This window comes from Lissotriton vulgaris, chromosome 7 (assembly GCF_964263255.1).
Source record: "Lissotriton vulgaris chromosome 7, aLisVul1.2, whole genome shotgun sequence".
NCBI classification, from domain to species: domain Eukaryota; kingdom Metazoa; phylum Chordata; class Amphibia; order Caudata; family Salamandridae; genus Lissotriton; species Lissotriton vulgaris.
In genome coordinates, this window is record NC_141695.1 from 1,737,916,350 (window position 1) to 1,737,934,305 (window position 17,956).

Here is a 17,956-nt window from a genome sequence, read left to right on the forward strand (position 1 = left end):
TTGCTGCCTTTTCATTTTTGTTTCCTGAGTTTATCCGTCGCCTGGCTTTGAAAGACTCTGCTGAAATAAAATCAATATCAGATAAGAGGGCTTTTTGGAAGGGGGTGGGGGGCGGGTTGGGGAGGAATTGGCCGGGGGTTCAACAGTAACGGAGGGTTGGAGGGAGGGGGGAGGGGAAATCAATGGGGCATGACATGCTCATTCTTTGTGTAATTCCACCAGCTAACCGTCCTAAAGAAGGCTCAGCATCTTCCAGATCTCATTACTTAGACTAGCAAAGTAACATAGTAAAACTTCAGCACATGGGGGCACAACCAACGCAATCCCGGAACTGAATGTACACCCATAAGTAATTTCAAATACCAGATATGTGTAACTGATATACATTCCGGTATATTGCCTTTGCATAGTAACCTGCAATGAGACACAAAATTTAGAGATCTTTTATTCCAGAGAACTTATAAAAACAGCAACAACTTAGCACTGGCTGAGCACAGCAGAACAATTTGACAACAGCATGCAGGAAGAATTTTACAAATTCATAATAAAAGACAATTTCAGGAGGTGCCGCAGTCGTTCACCAAGCACAGCAAACCTTGATTCCAATAAAACTACCAAAGTCACAGAAGGAGAAATAACCTTCCAGAACGGAGCCCTTGCTCAAACTGCCCGAACAATCTCTTTTCCAATGAGCTGGTTAATTTCTAAATGCTTAAGCTGCAGTGGGAGGCAAGGTGTCTCCTTTGCTAAAACCGAAAGTGAATGAACACAGTCCACTGTGGACTCTGTTCCTTCCGGTTTGGTTTCATAGCAGAGACTCCTTGCCTCACTACAGCTGAATCATTTCAGCCCTAGGAATTTAACCCCCTCCTTTCCCCAGAAATGAGACCACATTTCTTTTAAAATGACACAGGCAGGAGCACAACTTCCACAGGGCTCAAATGGCTTCAAGTTGCCAAAAGAAAATGCCATGTGTGGTTTAAAGAGCCTGCAAATTGCTTGTCTTGATACTACATACAGGTTATAAAGAAGTTTGTATTCATTTGTAATGTGACTTTTCTGTCTTTGTTCCATTTAATTATCAGTCAAGGATCATTCAGGCAACCCTAGAAGAAAATTAAAAGTGATTTCTATTTATATTTGCTGTTCAAAGTACGCACAGGTAAGTACTGAAAATACAGCTTTAGGTAACTGCTTATTTGTGTACCACCTGGGACATCCAAATAATGAGCTGACAACCCTAATCAAAAACTGAAAGTTTGTTGCAAGGTCAGCACATTGTTTATTTCCTCCAACCTCAATCCCTGGTTAATGCTACAATAGTAATAGTTTAACTTGTATCTGAAACCCTTCACAGCTATCAATAACATGCTGAGTTATCTCAAGTGTCTGGGAATGCACCCTGCATTAAGACAACTCTCTCCTCATTCTTGCCCTTCACTTTCACGCTAACCCTGCACTCACAGCGATCACAATGCCCTTACATTGATCCCCATGCACTGACAGCATTCGCCAGCTCAACCTGCACTCACAGTGATCACTCTGCACTAACAATGCACTTGCGCTGTTCGCCCTGTACCTCACCCTGCAGTCACACGAGCACACTACTCGCCCTGCACTCATGTGACACTTCAGTCACCTGTCCCTCACACTGCTCAATCTGCAATGTCACTCAAGCAAGCCCATCACTAAACATACATTCATTCATTCCACTCTGCACTTGCATCTGCACCCAAACTCATATGGTCACCTCACTCACCCTGCAGTCACTCCCCTCACCTCACTCTCACATTGATGCAACACTCACTGTGCACTCACATGGGCACTCCTGCCACCCACACAGCGCAGAGGGATAATGTGCCTGCTACAAAGTCTGAGTAAACTATGAGTAGTACTATAAAAAATTGAAATGTTTGTCAGAAAGGTGCTATAGAGAATGAGGTGCACTGTTGGTGAGTGGTAGTGAGGGAAATCATGGAGCAGGAGGAAATGGGGGAGGGGATACCAAAAATACTATTGCACTGTAAGCAACCAGTGCTATGGCCATCCCTGGCTGAGAGTGTTAGCCCCCCCGAAGTTTGGGTCTAGTTGCCCCCTGTACACAATATGGGCATGTCGTGCCCCATCAAGTTTTCGTCCAAAAGTACACATTTACATGCACTGCAATCCAGCCTTTCAGGTGACTCCTTGATAGAGACAGCTCTGTTGTTTTTGCCCTGATGGCCTGGAATAATTCCCAAACAGATTCTTGTGAATACCAGTTTTTATGATTTCTTTTGAATGTGATTGATGTGGGAGAGTATTACTATTTGCAGAGAAATGTGTTTGTTTCATGCAACAACCATAACGTTTTTTTAGACCAAAACTGGCGTCACAAATGAGAAATTGGAGGATTTCACAGATATTATTTGCTATAAATTTATTGGATGTGGAGAAAAGCCTGAGGATGGCAGTAGCAAAAATCCATCCACAGATTGACTGTCTCTGTGGTGAAAAATAGGCACACCTTTCACATTAACGTTAGGGGTGTTATTATCAATCTGTCTTGTGTAAAATAAAGCATCCTAGTAAACAATTTGCACACATTTTATCTTGGAAAATTGTTTTTGAGCTGTGTAAAAAGCCTGTCATTTAACCACACCCACTCACAATCCTGCAGTTTACTAAACACTCTTATTGTGTTGAACATTATTTGCCGGATATGGCCCGGGATATGCGGGTGGCAGTCGAATATTTAGTGTACCAGAGTTCAGAAATTTCTGTCAAGTGGTGGGTGGGGGCCGACATCTAAAACAATTCGGCTGGGGGGGCTCAACCTACAAAAGTTTGAAGACCTCTGACCTAAGGGATACACCTGTTTCTAAAGCCAGTGCATGTGTTAACCTAAGGAATGCACTTGTTTCTAAAGCCAGAGCCTGTGCATGTGTTCACCTATGGGATAAACCTGTTTCTAAAGCCAGAGCCACTGCATGTGTTAACCTAAGGAATACACCTGTTTCTAAAGCCAGTGCCCGTGCATGTGTTAACCTAAGGGATGAACCTGTTTCTAAAGCCAGTGCCTGTGCATGTGTTAACCTAAGGGATAAACCTGTTTCTAAAGCCAGAGCCTCTGCACGTGTTAACCTAAGGGATAAACCTGTTTCTAGAGCCAGAGCCTGTACGTGCTGATAATCTAAGGGATAAACCTGTTTCCAGACAGAGTCTGTATATGTGTTAAACTAAAGGATAGATCTTATTTCAAATCCCAGAACTTGTACATGCCAGTAACCTAAGGGATATAACTGTCCTTAAAGCCAGAGCCTGTGCATGTGTTAACCTAAGAGATAAACCTGTTTCTAGAGCCAGAGCCTGTACGTGCTGATAATCTAAGGGATAAACCTGTTTCCAGACAGAGTCTGTATATGTGTTAAACTAAAGGGATAGATCTTATTTCAAATCCCAGAACTTGTACATGCCAGTAACCTAAGGGATATAACTGTCCTTAAAGCCAGAGCTTGTGCATATGTTAATCTAGGGGGATAAACCTGTTTCTAATGCCAGAGCCTGTATAGGTCTAAGGGATAAACCCGTTTCTAAAGCCAACGTCCGGTGATATGTTAACCTAGGGGGATAAACTAGTTTCTAACGCCAGAGCCTCTATTTGTTGAAGTTATAAACCTGTTTCTAAAGGCAGAGCCTGTATATGTGTTAACCTAAGGGATAGATCTTGTTTCTAATCCCAGAGCTGGTACATGCTGTTAAACTAATGGATAGAACTGTCCTTAAAGCCAGAGCCTGTGAATGTGTTAACCTAGGCCCTAGGGGATAAACCTGTTTCCAAAGCCAGTACCTCTACGTGCTGATAATCTAAGGGATAAACCTGTTTCAAGAGACTGTTCATGTGTTAACCTGAGGGATAGAACTACTTTCCAAAGCCAGAGTTTGTAAGTGTTTCAATCTAAGGGACAGACCTTCATTCTAAAGCCAGTTCCTGTATATGTGTTAACCTAAGGGACAGATCTTTCTAAAACCAGAACGTGTAGGTGCTCTCAACCTAAGGGATAGCTCTAGTTTCTCAAGCCTGTGCTAGGTCTATGTACCCTAAAGGAGAGTTCCAAGTCTCCAAATCTGCTCCAGCCTCTCTGGCGTGTCATGCTTCTACAACATATTTGATAGAAGGGGAGCATGATAGGTTGTCCGAAAAAATAGAATCCATAATAAAACAGGAAAACGTCTGTTGAACCATGAGTGACCATGAATGGAGAAATGTGCAGTCCCTGGAGGTGGGGTGAGACGCCATCAACAGAGCACAAGAGGGAGATGAGGGAAGGCAAATTGCCAAGGAAGAAAGCCAGACATTATTGTGCACCTCCCTACATGCACTGGTGGCACACCTTCCTACAAATGCTGGTGGCACCCCTTCCTGCATTCGCTTGTGGAAGACCTTCCTACATGTGCTGGTAGCACAGCAACCTACATACGCTGGTGGCACACCATCCTAGACATGCTGCTGGCACACCATCCTACACGCATTGGTGGCGCACCTTCCTACACGTGCTGGTGGCACACCATCCAACATGCACTTGTGGCACACCATCCTACACGTGCTGGTGGCACACCATCCAACATGCACTTGTGGCACACCTTCCTACACGTGCTGGTGGCACCCTTCCTACACGTGCTGGTGGCACACCATCCTACGTGCACTGGTGGCACACCTTCCTGCACGTGCTAGTGACACACCTTCCGACATGCGCTGGTGGCACACCATCCTACATGCGCTGGTGGCACACCATCCTACATGCGCTGGTGGCACACCATCCTACATGCGCTGGTGGCACACCATCCTACATGCGCTGGTGGCACACATGCTGGTGACACACCTTCCAACATGCGCTGGTGGCAGACACTCCTACACTCACTGGTGGCACACCTTCCTACTTGCGCTGTTGGCACACCATCCTACATGCACTGGTAACTCACCTTCCTACTCGTGCTGGTGGCACACCATCCTACATGCACTGGTAACGCACCTTCCTACTCGTGCTAGTGGCACAACATCCTACATGCACTGGTGGCACACCTTCCTACTTGCGCTGTTGGCACACCATCCTACATGCACTGGTAACGCACCTTCCTACTCGTGCTGATGGCACACCATCCTACAGCACTGGTAACGCACCTTCCTACTCGTGCTAGTGGCACAACATCCTACATGCACTGGTGGCACACCTTCCTACATGCACTGGTGGCAAACCTTCCTACATGCACTGGTGACACACCTTCCTACACGCACTGGTGGCAAACCTTCCTACACACACTGGTGGCACACCTCCCTACATGCACTGGTGACACACCTTCCTACACGTGCTGTTGGCAGACCTTCCTACAAATGCTGGTGGCACCCCTACCTACATCCGCTGGTAGCACACCAACCTACAAACCCTGGTGGCACACCATCCTAGATGTGCTGATTGCACACCTTCCTACACGCACTGGTGGCACACCTTCCTACACGCGGTGGTGGCACACCTTCCTACACGCACTGGTGGCACACCTTCCTACATGCGGTGGTTGCACACCTTCCTACACGCACTGGTTGCACACCTTCCTACACGCACTGGTTGCACACCTTCCTACACGCGGTGGTGGCATAACTTCCTACACGCGGTAGTGGCACACCATCCTAGATGCGCTGGTGGCACACCTTCCTACATGCGGTAGTGGCACACCATCCTAGATGCGCTGGTGGCACACCATCCTAGATGCGCTGGTGGCACACCATCCTACACGCACTGGTGGCAAACCTTCCTGCACACCTCCCTACATGCACTGGCGACACACCTTCCTACACGTGCTGTTGGCACACCATCCTACATGCACTGGTAACGCACCTTCCTACTCGTGCTAGTGGCACAACATCCTACATGCACTGGTGGCACACCTTCCAACATGCACTGGTGGCACACCTTCCAACATGCACTGGTGGCAAACCTTCCTACACGCACTGGTGGCAAACCTTCCTACACACACTGGTGGCACACCTCCCTACATGGACTGGTGACACACCTTCCTACACGCACTGGTGGCACACCTTCCTACACGCACTGGTGGCACACCTCCCTACATGCACTGGCGACACACCTTCCTACACGTGCTGTTGGCAGACCTTCCTACAAATGCTGGTGGCACCCCTACCTACATGCGCTGGTAGCACACCAACCTACAAACCCTGGTGGCACACCATCCTAGATGTGCTGATTGCACACCTTCCTACACGCATTGGTGGCGCACCTTCCTACACGTGGTGGTGGCACACCTTCCTACACGCACTGGTGGCACACCTTCCTACACGCGCTGGTGGCACACCTTCCTACAGGCGCTGGTGGCACACCTTCCTACAGGCGCTGGTGGCACACCTTCCTACATGCGCTGGTGGCACACCTTCCTACAGGCGCTGGTGGCACACCTTCCTACACGCGGTGGTGGCACACCTTCCTAGATGTGCTGGTGGCACACTTTCCTACATGCGCTGGTGAAACACCTTCGTTATTATTGCTCATGATATATGTGTGATGCAAAGAAGACAGACGAGTGAAAGAGAGTCAATATTTGATAGGGAGCAATAAAGTGAGAGCGTAATTCTTTGATACACACACAACCCCCTACATCCAATATTGTAATGAGCATTGTCCTAGAATCAGAATACTGCAATCGCAGAATCACCAGAATATGTGGACATAGGGTGGTTGATTCCAGCACCCTTTTTAAAGGCTACCCATGGCTCCCTTGTCTGTGCATCTCAGATCCAACCTTTGAAGAACTAAATCAATACCATGTTTATGAGTGAGTGAGTGGGTGAGGATGAAGGACCGAGAAAGGGAGACTGAGGAAGGGCCCTAATGGAACAGATGTGAGTGTGAGGGAGGGCCCTAAAACAGCAAAGGGGAGTGTTATGGTACTAGTGAGAACAGTACCCTTGACCTCTGAATTCTTCCCTTCCAGGCACTATGCAGTACTGATCCCGGCACAGATCCGCTTTCCGCACACAGAACGGGCCTGCGTCCATCTCAACGGCCTCAATGGGACTGCACATGTGACAGTCAAACTTCACCTGCAGGAGGTCAACCTAACCCTCCTTGACGAAAAAGTTGAACCCTCCACATACTTCAAATGTGTCTCTTTCCAGGTACAGTATCCAGGCTTTGTGGGTGGGAGGGGGCTGGAGGCACTGTGAGTGTATGGTCGGCAGTGTCCAGGTCCTAGAGGTTAAAAGCTGACACAGCTATAGTACTGAATCCCCGCTAGTTGCCTAGAATTGCAAGGTCCAAGGTAAAGGTTAACGTCTGAACGTACATGTAGGTGAACCACCACCTTACCCACAAGTGGTAGATACTTCATAGTGCATACCTAAAGACAGTACTTAATTTGATCCGGTGGTGTCCGGTGCTCAACACCAGCACTTATTTGTCAACACTTATGCCCTTATGACAGTCTGCCACATGGTGGAGCTGTTTGTCTAATTTAGTTATTAGCACAACAACAGTTGTTTATTAATTCAACATGCATTAAAAAGACTAATGCCTGTACCCAAGACTTTCTTATAGCTTTTGAGACATTGGAATATTCTGAATTGTCACACCTACAGGAGTGTGATGGCTTGCAGTTGTGTTGGCACTGGCATTGACTGTACTAGCAGGAGCAATGTGTGGAGCATGCCACTTTAGCCTCCTGATGTGGCCCTGGCACTTACATTTCTACAAAGTAAGCCATCCTCATAGAATGTTCCGGTCATCTAGGTACCTTTCGATCTTTATGTCCATGATAAACCTCTTACATCTCTTTATCGTCTTCAAACTACTTTTTTGATTTTGCTAATCTTCTTATCTACTTCAGCTCTGGGTGAATGTAAACATTAGCTGCTCTGATTTAAGACTAAACTCAGCTCCAGAATGATGCTGATCTCCATGAGCCTGGGTGTGTGCTGTTTAGGGGCCTTTACATCTATCTGTGGTCACAGACTTTGCAGATGCCGCAGACGCACCAACTGTATCCAAGAGGCACCCACACTATGCCGCGGGTTCCAAAATCTCTTAGAAGTTTGTGTATTCGTGCAATTATATGTTAAACTAAATATGTACAAACTTGCCTCACACTATTACATACACAATGACCAAGACTATGAAAGAGAACTGCTGTATCACTGTTATCCACAAGTTACTTATACACCTTAGCTGGGTTTATATAAATAAATGTGCTTTTATTCTTTAGCATGAGTCAAGTAGTCTTCAAAAAAGCTCACCATTGGCAAATTGCAGCAAAACAGTACAAAAAGTTGCCAACCCCAAGATATTCTCAGCAGAATTAGTTTTCCGTGTTTCAAGGATTCTGATCCTGTCATCCTTTCCTTTTTCTAGGCCCTACAGGGGAGGGACTTCCACAGAATTTGTTCCTTCTGTTTACCCATAAATTGTACGTTTTCTAAGGTTCTTAAAGTATGCACTGAGCAGTATATACTCCTTTACTCACACTCTCATTCCAGCAAAAATCAGTAGCATCTTCTCTCTCTGAATCTGCACGTGGGCCTAACCCACGAGGGCTTCACAGTTCATGAGCAGCATCACACTTCTTGGGCCCGATTCACAACATGTACTTACATGTAGTAAAGTTATGAGAATGGAGTCTCCACGTTCGTGGCGGAGCCTCTGCGCTCATGGTGGAATCATCGCATTCACGGCAGAATCTCCTCACAGCGCACTCTATGCAGCGCACCATGCGGAGTTCCATCCCCAGTGCTCATCTTGGACATTCCACAACGCCCACATCTCACTGCACCTCATCGCACTCCGCTGGCTCCCCATCCAGCAAAGATGCAGATTCAAGCTGCTCATGTACGCCCACAAAGCCCTCAACAAAATCAGACCAGCATACCTCAACCAATGCCTCAACTTCTACCAACCGACCAGACACATCTGGTCAGCCTCCGGGTTACCACATGCACCCCTATGCAGACGATTCTTCTACCGCGCTGTGAAATCCTGGAACGATCTTCTGCTACACCTCAGAACCGCCCCTCGCTCGTGGACTTGCAAAAGAAGCTCACGACCTGTCTCTTCAAGAAAAAAGTCATAATTCAATTCATCCACCTTTCTCGTGTCCTTGCCCTAGTCAGCACCTGGATACCCTCACAGATAATTAGCCGTGCTTTAGAAATCCACACAACATAACAGTGCGGAAATTCCACCACGAGTGTGGAGACTACGCACTCGTAACTTTCCTACACGTAAGTCCCTTTGTGAATTGGGCCCCTCAGCCACCCAGATTCACTCTGTGGTTGCATCCATCATGTGCCAGCTTCACTCCTCGTTCGTTTCCGGGGATCGTCCTCCTGACTCGATTAATTTTCTTAATCCTGGTTGTATGACAGCATATCAGATACAACAGAATTATTTAGCATTTACCTTTCATCAATACATCACACATAATTAAATAATTTTTAGTAGGAGCTACTCATTTTACCACTCTATTGTCTACAGTTATGTAATCTTCCATTATACTATAGCCTTATAGCCCGCCGTAGCGGGCTATACCAGCTATTAAAAGCCCACTGCAGCGTAAAAGGCCCAAGCCAAAGGCGAGGGACTTCAACAAGGCAGCGGGACTTTAATAGCCGGTATAGCCCAGCTACGAAGGGCTATAAGGCTATTAGAACATTCTGCTACTAGAGGGCAGAATGCTCTAACAAATTAAACAAAGGCTTTAGTGAGCGCAAGGGGATTGAAATTCCCTCAGGCTCCCTGAAGCCTTTGTTCACAGCCACAGCTGCGAACAAAGAAGCATTGGAATGTTGGAGCTCCGGGCTTATACCAGTCATTATAAGCCCGGAGCTCCTCCATTGTTTTCAGTGGAGATTCCAACATTCCAATGTTCTAATATACTATATGATTTCGTTAGTATATACGTTCAGTCTAATTGCACATCTAGACCTGACCCTTGGCCTAATAGTTACATCACAAATGACCTAACTATATGGGGTACAGATAATTTAAAGGTAGAAGGTATTATGATTCCCCAAGCCATTGTGATGCAATTACAGTGATATTACTGTAGCATAGTATTTTGTATGGAATATTGTGATTATGCACAGGCGCATGAGGAACTGACCCAGTGCTTAATTTGAGCCAGTGGTTTCCTGAGCTCAGCACCTGCAGTTAATTGCTAACACTGGCTCTTATGACAGTCTGCCACATGGTGGCGCTGTTTGTTTATTTAGAGTTGAGCTTAACAACAATTGTATATTAATTACAAATCACTAATACCTGCCACTCAATCCATTCGTATAGCTTTGGGGGCCTGGAATAGTCTGAAGTGTCATACTTGTATGCGTGTGATGGTTAATAGGTGTCTCTGTACTGTCGTTGGCAGTACTGTCCGTGGCAATGGATGGTCCAAGAGGCAATGGCCATTAGGAGCGCCCTGACACTTATTCTTTTACAAATCAAGCACTGAATTGACCATTTTCTTCGGTCATGAGCTGGTGTCACTCACACACTGTCTGCAGAGGTCCTGATCTCCACTTTTTCTTCTCTCTCTAAATGTTTAGGTAAAGGGGTCTCTCTAACCTCCTTCATGTTCTGTCTCATCGGCTTTTGACAAAAACTGGTCCAAATTATGAAAAGAAACCTTCAGGCATTTTTGTGACTAAATAGTGTTTAACTATGCCATGTCACTCCACAGGCTCACAACTCGCTGATGTAAAAACTCAAGTCGACTCATAGTCTGGAACTTTTCCCCTCGAGTACCAACTCTTCAACAAATAATGATCCGAGCAAAAAAAAGGAATGATGGTGAAATGAAATCCAGTAACATATGGCAATTAGATAGTTGTATTTAAAAAACAAGAAAGCATTTTCCAATACATTCTTGTTTTTTTTAATTACAACTATCTAATTGTCATATTTTACATCTTTAGTTAAGTTGAGGGAGGGTGGCGGCCTAGTGAGTGCAGCCGCCGGCTTTGGAACTGGGCACCCAGATCGATATCACCCTCAGCTCAACATCCAGTCATTTGGGGAAAATCACCTCATCTAACAGCCTCAACCATCAAAGGTGTGACGTTTTCTAGTTCTGTTGTAAAGTGTTCAAATGCCCTTGCGCAAAAATAGCTCTCTATAAAACTACAAAAAGGTTTTGCAATCTGTATGGAATTAGTTTTGTTCCACGATGAGAATTCAAACATGTTATAGTTCGCAAGATAGCCAAACATGTCAAAGTGCTTGCCGTTGACATATGGCCTGATCTGTAGGCTGTGCAGTTTTATCTTGACAGAGCCAGCTCAGCATTTCATCCTTCAGAGGTTTAAAAATTGAGAAAAAATAACATTGTGGCAATTATTATTCAAAGTGCTTCAAAGGGTAAAAAGTGTAGTTTGAATCACTACATAAAAACTAATCCGAATCTATCATCATTTTAATTATTATTATATTAAAACAACTTTTAAGGGTTCACATTTCGCCTCATGCGTTGTCCTGTTGCTGTAGTACCGCAACTAGATTTACTGAAGAAGCAAGATTGTGTTTATACAGAGTGCAGCATTTTTGAGTTCTGCGCAAATCCTTATTTTGGTGATGGTAAACACAGCTCACAACAAAAACTGCACTCGATGGTATGAGTTTGTACCTGATGTGGTATTGTCTCTTGTGATACCATGTGACATCGGTTTCTTTCCAATTCAGGATTCTAGGCTTTGCTGTAGTTACCACGCCTTCAGGTTTTTCTGCATGTAGAATTCACATAGGGTCTAATTCACCAACTGCACTTTTGAGTAAGTTTACTCTTTTGTAGCCCCTGTCAATCATACCCTGATAGAATGTGCAGTGAAATCTTTCATGTGTGATATGGTTCTGTTCCCTTACAGGTGCCGCTTCCCGCTGGTGGCTCCGAGGAGGTTGGGCAAGTGGGCATTTCTGTTGAGTCTGAGGGCCACACACTGGAAAACGAGAAGAAGGTGCTTTTGAGGACTGTCAAAAGTGGGACATTTGTGCAGACCGACAAGGCCGTGTACAAGCCGGGACAGACAGGTACACCTCAGATATCTTCTCCCTTTTGACTTCCAGACAGAACTTGGTTAGGAGTTTTGAGGAGGTCAAGCTCTCCACCCATTCGAGGCTCACACAGTGTAGCGATATAAGCGAAGGAAAGAGAATGGAGTGGAGCGATTGTGAGGAAAATTGCAAACTCAGAACTTTTGAAAGATGAAAAGTGCAAAAGGAAGGATGACTAAAAAGTAGTACTGAAACATGAGTCAAAAAACAAGTGATACCAACAGTGAAGGAAAAAACAATCAGAAGAAACGGACATTGAAGGGATTATGATGTTCAGAGAGGAAATAAAGGGCCAGGCAATGATTGAAGGAATCATTGGAGGGAAAATGAGAGACAAGATGAGGAGGATGGGAGGTAAATAGTAAAGAAAAACTTGCTTGAAACCCTGATGAAAGAAGTGGAAAGTTGAGGTTAATACACTTGTATGATTATGGACAATCAATGACACTTAACATGGTGTGGCAGTGAAAAAGAGAAAGTGGATGCGTTACTTGGGGTCCAATTCACAATGTTTTTTTCAGTAATTAAGACAAATTAACTAATGGGCAAAAGCTCAGTGAATTGAATTGAGTACAGTATTGTGTGGCTGCTCCAACCTCCAGCTAAACTAATAAGTCATGTTCCTCAACCACTCTGAGAGAAGTGCGGTGAGACACACTCCTATACTCTGGAAGAAGGTGCACTTGAACTGATCTGAAGGTGTGGGGATTATCATACCCAAAAGCCACCCACTAACGCTCACTTCTTGCCTTTACAGTGAAGTTTCGCATTGTGACTCTGAACGAGGACTTTATTGCAGAGAACAAGCTGGTAAGTAATGCTGAGCTGAGCAATGCGATGCTCTTCATGGGCAAAGAAGAGTCAATTAAATGTGTCAGATGGGTGTCTGCCTAGAAACACCTTTCCAGTAGCCAGTGAGAACTTCTGAATTAGAAGAAACTCAAGAGATCAGTGCAACTAATCTTATTACCTTGGTTCATACTTCTATGGAGTGTGAACATACTGAAAACAACTGTACGAAGCCCGCTGGTAATGTCTAGTTGCATACTTAGATTCACAAAAGGGGTGGTGATGGACAGAGTTTCTGAATTAAGCAGAATACTCCTACCCAGTCAACAGATCAGGGCTTGATCCATCACCGTTTTTTAGCTCACTGCACCATCCCAGCTCAGAACCTGGCTACATGCAAATTAGTCTGACCCTGTCCCAGTGCATCATGGGAACAGGGCAAACCAAACAACCAAGCCAATTCTTATACTGGGAAGGAAACAAGCTTCCGGGGACCGGTTTCTGGCATTACAGCCGTCTTCGGCCCGGCTTGCTTGAATCCTGATGGTGCAATGAGCAAGGGACTCACATCTGAGTATACCCTTCCACGCTTATGGTGGACAAAAGGATTCAAAAAAGGGGGTGGTGATGGACAGAGTTTCTGAATTAAGCAGAATACTCCTACCCAGTCAACAGATCAGGGCTTGATCCATCACCGTTTTTTAGCTCACTGCACCATCCCAGCTCAGAACCTGGCTACATGCAAATTAGTCTGACCCTGTCCCAGTGCATCATGGGAACAGGGCAAACCAAACTACCAAGCCAATTCTTATACTGGGAAGGAAACAAGCTTCCGGTGACCGGTTTCTGGCATTACAGCCGTCTTCGGCCCGGTTTGCTTGAATCCTGATGGTGCAATGAGCAAGGGACTCACATCTGAGTATACCCTTCCACGCTTATGGTGGACAAAATGATTAAAAAAGGGAGTGGTCTGCTTAATTCAGACACTCTGTTCATCACCACCCCCTTTTCTGAATCGTTTTTGGCCACTATAGGTGTGGCAGGGTATACTCAGACATGAGTCCCTTGCTCACTGCACCATCAGGATTCAAGCAAGCCGGGCCGACGACGGCTGAAATGCCAGAAACCGGTCCCCGGAAGCTTGTCTCCTTTCTGGTGAAGAATTGGCTTGGTAGTTTAGTCTGCCCTGTTCCCATGATGCACTGGGCCAGGGACAGACTGATTGGCATATAGCCAGGTTCTGAGCTGGGATGGTGCAGTGAGCTAAATAACGGTGATGGATCAAGCCCTGATCTTTGGACTGGGTAAGAGTGGTCTGCTTAATTCAGACACTCTGTTCATCACCACCCCCTTTTCTGAATCGTTTTTGGCCACTATAGGTGTGGCAGGGTATACTCAGACATGAGTCCCTTGCTCAATGCACCATCAGGATTCAAGCAAGCCGGGCCGACGACGGCTGTAATGCCAGAAACCGGTCCCCGGAAGCTTGTCTCCTTTCTGGTGAAGAATTGGCTTGGTAGTTTAGTCTGCCCTGTTCCCATGATGCACTGGGCCAGGGACAGACTGATTTGCATATAGCCAGGTTCTGAGCTGGGATGGTGCAGTGAGCTAAATAACGGTGATGGATCAAGCCCTGATCTTTGGACTGGGTAAGAGTGGTCTGCTTAATTCAGACACTCTGTTCATCACCACCCCCTTTTCTGAATAGTTGCATACTTAGAGCAGACATAAAGCCTACGACTCTCTGATCCTCAAACAACGGTCCATTTCTCTATTCTTTTTGTACAACTCTCTCTCGATCTACCTCTAAACACAACAAATACAGAAAATGACAGTGTTTTTAAATAGCATTTTCCACATGGCTACATTTAAGTTTTCTTAGATATAATTGGCTTACTGGCATTATTTGTTAATATTTCTATGGTTAGCAAATTTCCTTAGTATGGTGGTTTAGGAAGGATATAGTTTACTCAGGCTTCAAATCTATCATAGCTTGTAAGTGAGATAAGCGCCATGTTGAGGGCTCAGTAGTTTGTGCACAATTTTACTTCATACAAGGACACCTCTTGAATTAGGAAAGTAAAATGGATTTAACTGTCTTCTTTCTAACAATCTCCTCTGTTCTCTTTCAGTACTCACTCGTGCAAATCCAGGTAAGCACTTTTAAGATGTCTGCTTTGTCTATCATGCCTTTTTAGTTGTTCACCTCCTGTTAGATTTATTATGTTTGGTATGTCTTGGTTGCTTTTTTACAGAATTTGTATTTTTTTTTATGCCGCATTTGTGGAGTTTGGCAGCTGATTTGCCGTAAAGCACTATTGAGGACAAAGGGATTCCGTTGTGATGGTTAGTTGAATTAATGAGTCCGGTGACTTTCTGGCAGGTAGACACAAGGAATGGCCAGTGGATGGAGAGCTGGATTGTGGGTCTTATACCATGATGTTGCTCTCTTCTTTGATTAGGAATTGGGTTTCAGGGGTGTTAGAGGTCGGAGATGGATAAAAGCTACGGTTGTATAACCTAGATTTCAATCAATCAATCAATCAATCAGGGTTTATAAAGCACAGCTAGTCAATCTAAATGGTATCCAGGCGCTAATCCTTTGGTGGAACTCATAATATCGTGCATCTCTCTCCACCGTTACAGTAATCCCCTTATTCTGAGCTGTGGAAGTTCACGCAAATGGAATTCCCCACACCCAATTCCGGCTGTCTGTGGGCACAGAATCACCAGGTCCGCAAACTGCAGAACTGATATTTCCATTCCCAGAGACACCTTGCTTGTTTACTTGCTGGTGGAGAATCTGTGCATGGAGCGAGAATGGGGGACATCAGTGAGGAACAGATGATTGGGGGTGCAGGAGAAGGATAGTAAACAGAGCATGGTGACTTAGGTGCTAGATAAACAAAAGCTGAACGTGGAAGTAATATGGCTTGAGAGGGAAGGAGAGAGCAAAAGACGAGAGGCGAGAGTCAAGGTTGTCAGGCAGGACAAACAGAAGAGGGAGACCAAGGAAAACCATGCACTCTCATGGAGTGCTGAAAGGGAAAGAAACAAATACCCCTTCAAGTCGAAAAGGAAAAACTCATGCAGCGAGAATACTCCGAGTCTGATATGCTCCTGCATGAGACAATTCCATGAATAGGGAAGAAAGCTATCAAATCAAGATCAGAGACCTAAAAAAAACAACAAAGCCACTCAATCATGAGCAAGGGTCTGTCCCAAATTCTATTCTAAGTATATGCAATGTATTGGAAACAATAGGTCGGTGATGCGAAGCTAAATTTGTCTGTAGCAAGACCTAAAAAAGAACATATCTTCAATCCCTATGCCTATTTCACAAAATCAATGTGCTATTTGTGGGTTTGATGTTAGTACAATAAACAATACATTGGTAAAGGAACGACTTAGGTCATTGTATACCTTTGTGAATCAGACCCATTGTATTCAATGTGTAATTTGTGCCTGCACATTTACCTATGTTGATAGGAGATATTCATACACAATCTGCATTCTTGCCAATTTACTTAACTTCTGACTATTTGTAAGGAGTACGTGTTTTTTGATAAAATCTTTGTGAATCTGGTCCTATGGATTCATCCAGCTACGGAAAAGTGTCCTTTTGTCATAATTCATGTTCTTTCAGAGTAGCAGGCCCCTTTGTGGACTCACTTTATCATCCACGCGTTTAAAAAAAGCATCAATGCCTGAGCAATTAAATCCAGGACGGGACAGGTGTCTTCAACCAGTGGATCGTGGGCTATCGGTAGATCTGTGTCACCTTCAGAGTAGCTCACAGCCTTGAGTTCATTTTTAAATGAGCACAGGGTCATATTATCCTTTTAAAGTTGAAGGAAGGCTGTGTTTATTTTACATTATTATCATCAGGATGCAGATTGCAGGGTCTGGTAATGAGCAGTGCTCAGTCAGATGTATGACCCCGACTGGGGCACAGAGGTGAACAACTCAAGCACTGAGGTATTTAACTCTTGATTAAAAGTACTTGTCAACTCATTATTGGAGCTGTGAACAAAATTATGTTTCTGAATGCTTTTTAATGGGAGAAAATGAAAATGGAAGTTACCTTAATGATTAAATAAACTCTTCATTTTAATTTTCTCTCATTTCAAAGTGCATTTACAAACAGCAATCCCCTTACTCCCAGTGGCCAGTAGACACTGTGCCTTAAGTATAACTAAAAAATACAGCAATGTTTTTTAAATGAGTGAAATTTAAAGTGCAGAAAAATGTTCCATATTATGAACATTTTTGCAGAAAAATTTTCTGCACTTTAAATTTCTCCCATAAACAAATGATTGTAAGTTTGTGTCACACATGTAACGGGGCTGCATATGGTGAAAGGTATGTCATGTGCCACAAGTACATATGACGCAGACTCTCAGTCACCCATGCAAATATATCCCATTCATGAACACACATGCTCATACATCCCCAAAGGCCACACTCTCCCTGACACACATGCCAGCCCTTTCATAGTGCCCATAAATCAAGTATTTTGCTCAAACCATAGTATCTGGCTCTACGGACATGAGGCTTAAAATAAATGAAGCTGGGAATGGGGGTGCCTGGTAACACTGTACAAGTTGTTTTGTATTCAGTAGCTCACAATGATTTTCTCAGATCAGAAGTAGCTCTCACTGCAGAAAAGGTTTGAGCCTCTAAACCCACTTTTTATTACATAAAATGAAAGTGTTTCCACAGAAGCCCGGTATTCGTGTATCTGTATGTAGTAATAGGATAGTGTGGGCTTCACCGCATACATAGAGATCTGAATGGTAGTGGAGTTGTACAAGAGGGAAACCACAAAGACAGCGAAAAGCATGAGAATCTACTAGACTTCAATTCCAGAGGGATAGTTTGTTCCAAATGTAGGTTTTGAACAGTGCTTTTTTTTTTTAATGGCCACCAGCCAGTGGTAAACACAGATTATTTTCTGTAAAACGGCTCCAAGGTATGAGTGCATATCATGGAATCAGTGTTTCAGAAATAGAAATGTTTAGTTGAGGAATGGTGAGGGTGTTGTGGTTTACTTCTTGTGAACTTTGAGCCTCCACGCAGTGACA

At 44.6% G+C, this 17,956-nt stretch overlaps 1 protein-coding gene across 4 annotated transcripts in view; it reads left to right on the forward strand.

Annotated features, from left to right (window-relative positions):
* LOC147706526 (alpha-2-macroglobulin-like protein 1) overlaps window positions 1-17,956 on the forward strand; it is a 360,239-nt gene that overhangs the window by 31,388 nt on the left and 310,895 nt on the right. For all 4 annotated transcript variants that reach the window (XM_086932994.1, XM_086932995.1, XM_086932992.1 and 1 more), the window contains exons 2-5: window positions 6,985-7,168; window positions 11,897-12,059; window positions 12,841-12,893; window positions 15,005-15,025. In XM_086932994.1, coding sequence (XP_086789120.1) covers window positions 6,985-7,168; window positions 11,897-12,059; window positions 12,841-12,893; window positions 15,005-15,025 — 421 coding nt within the window. The remainder of the gene's footprint in view (window positions 1-6,984; window positions 7,169-11,896; window positions 12,060-12,840; window positions 12,894-15,004; window positions 15,026-17,956) is intronic.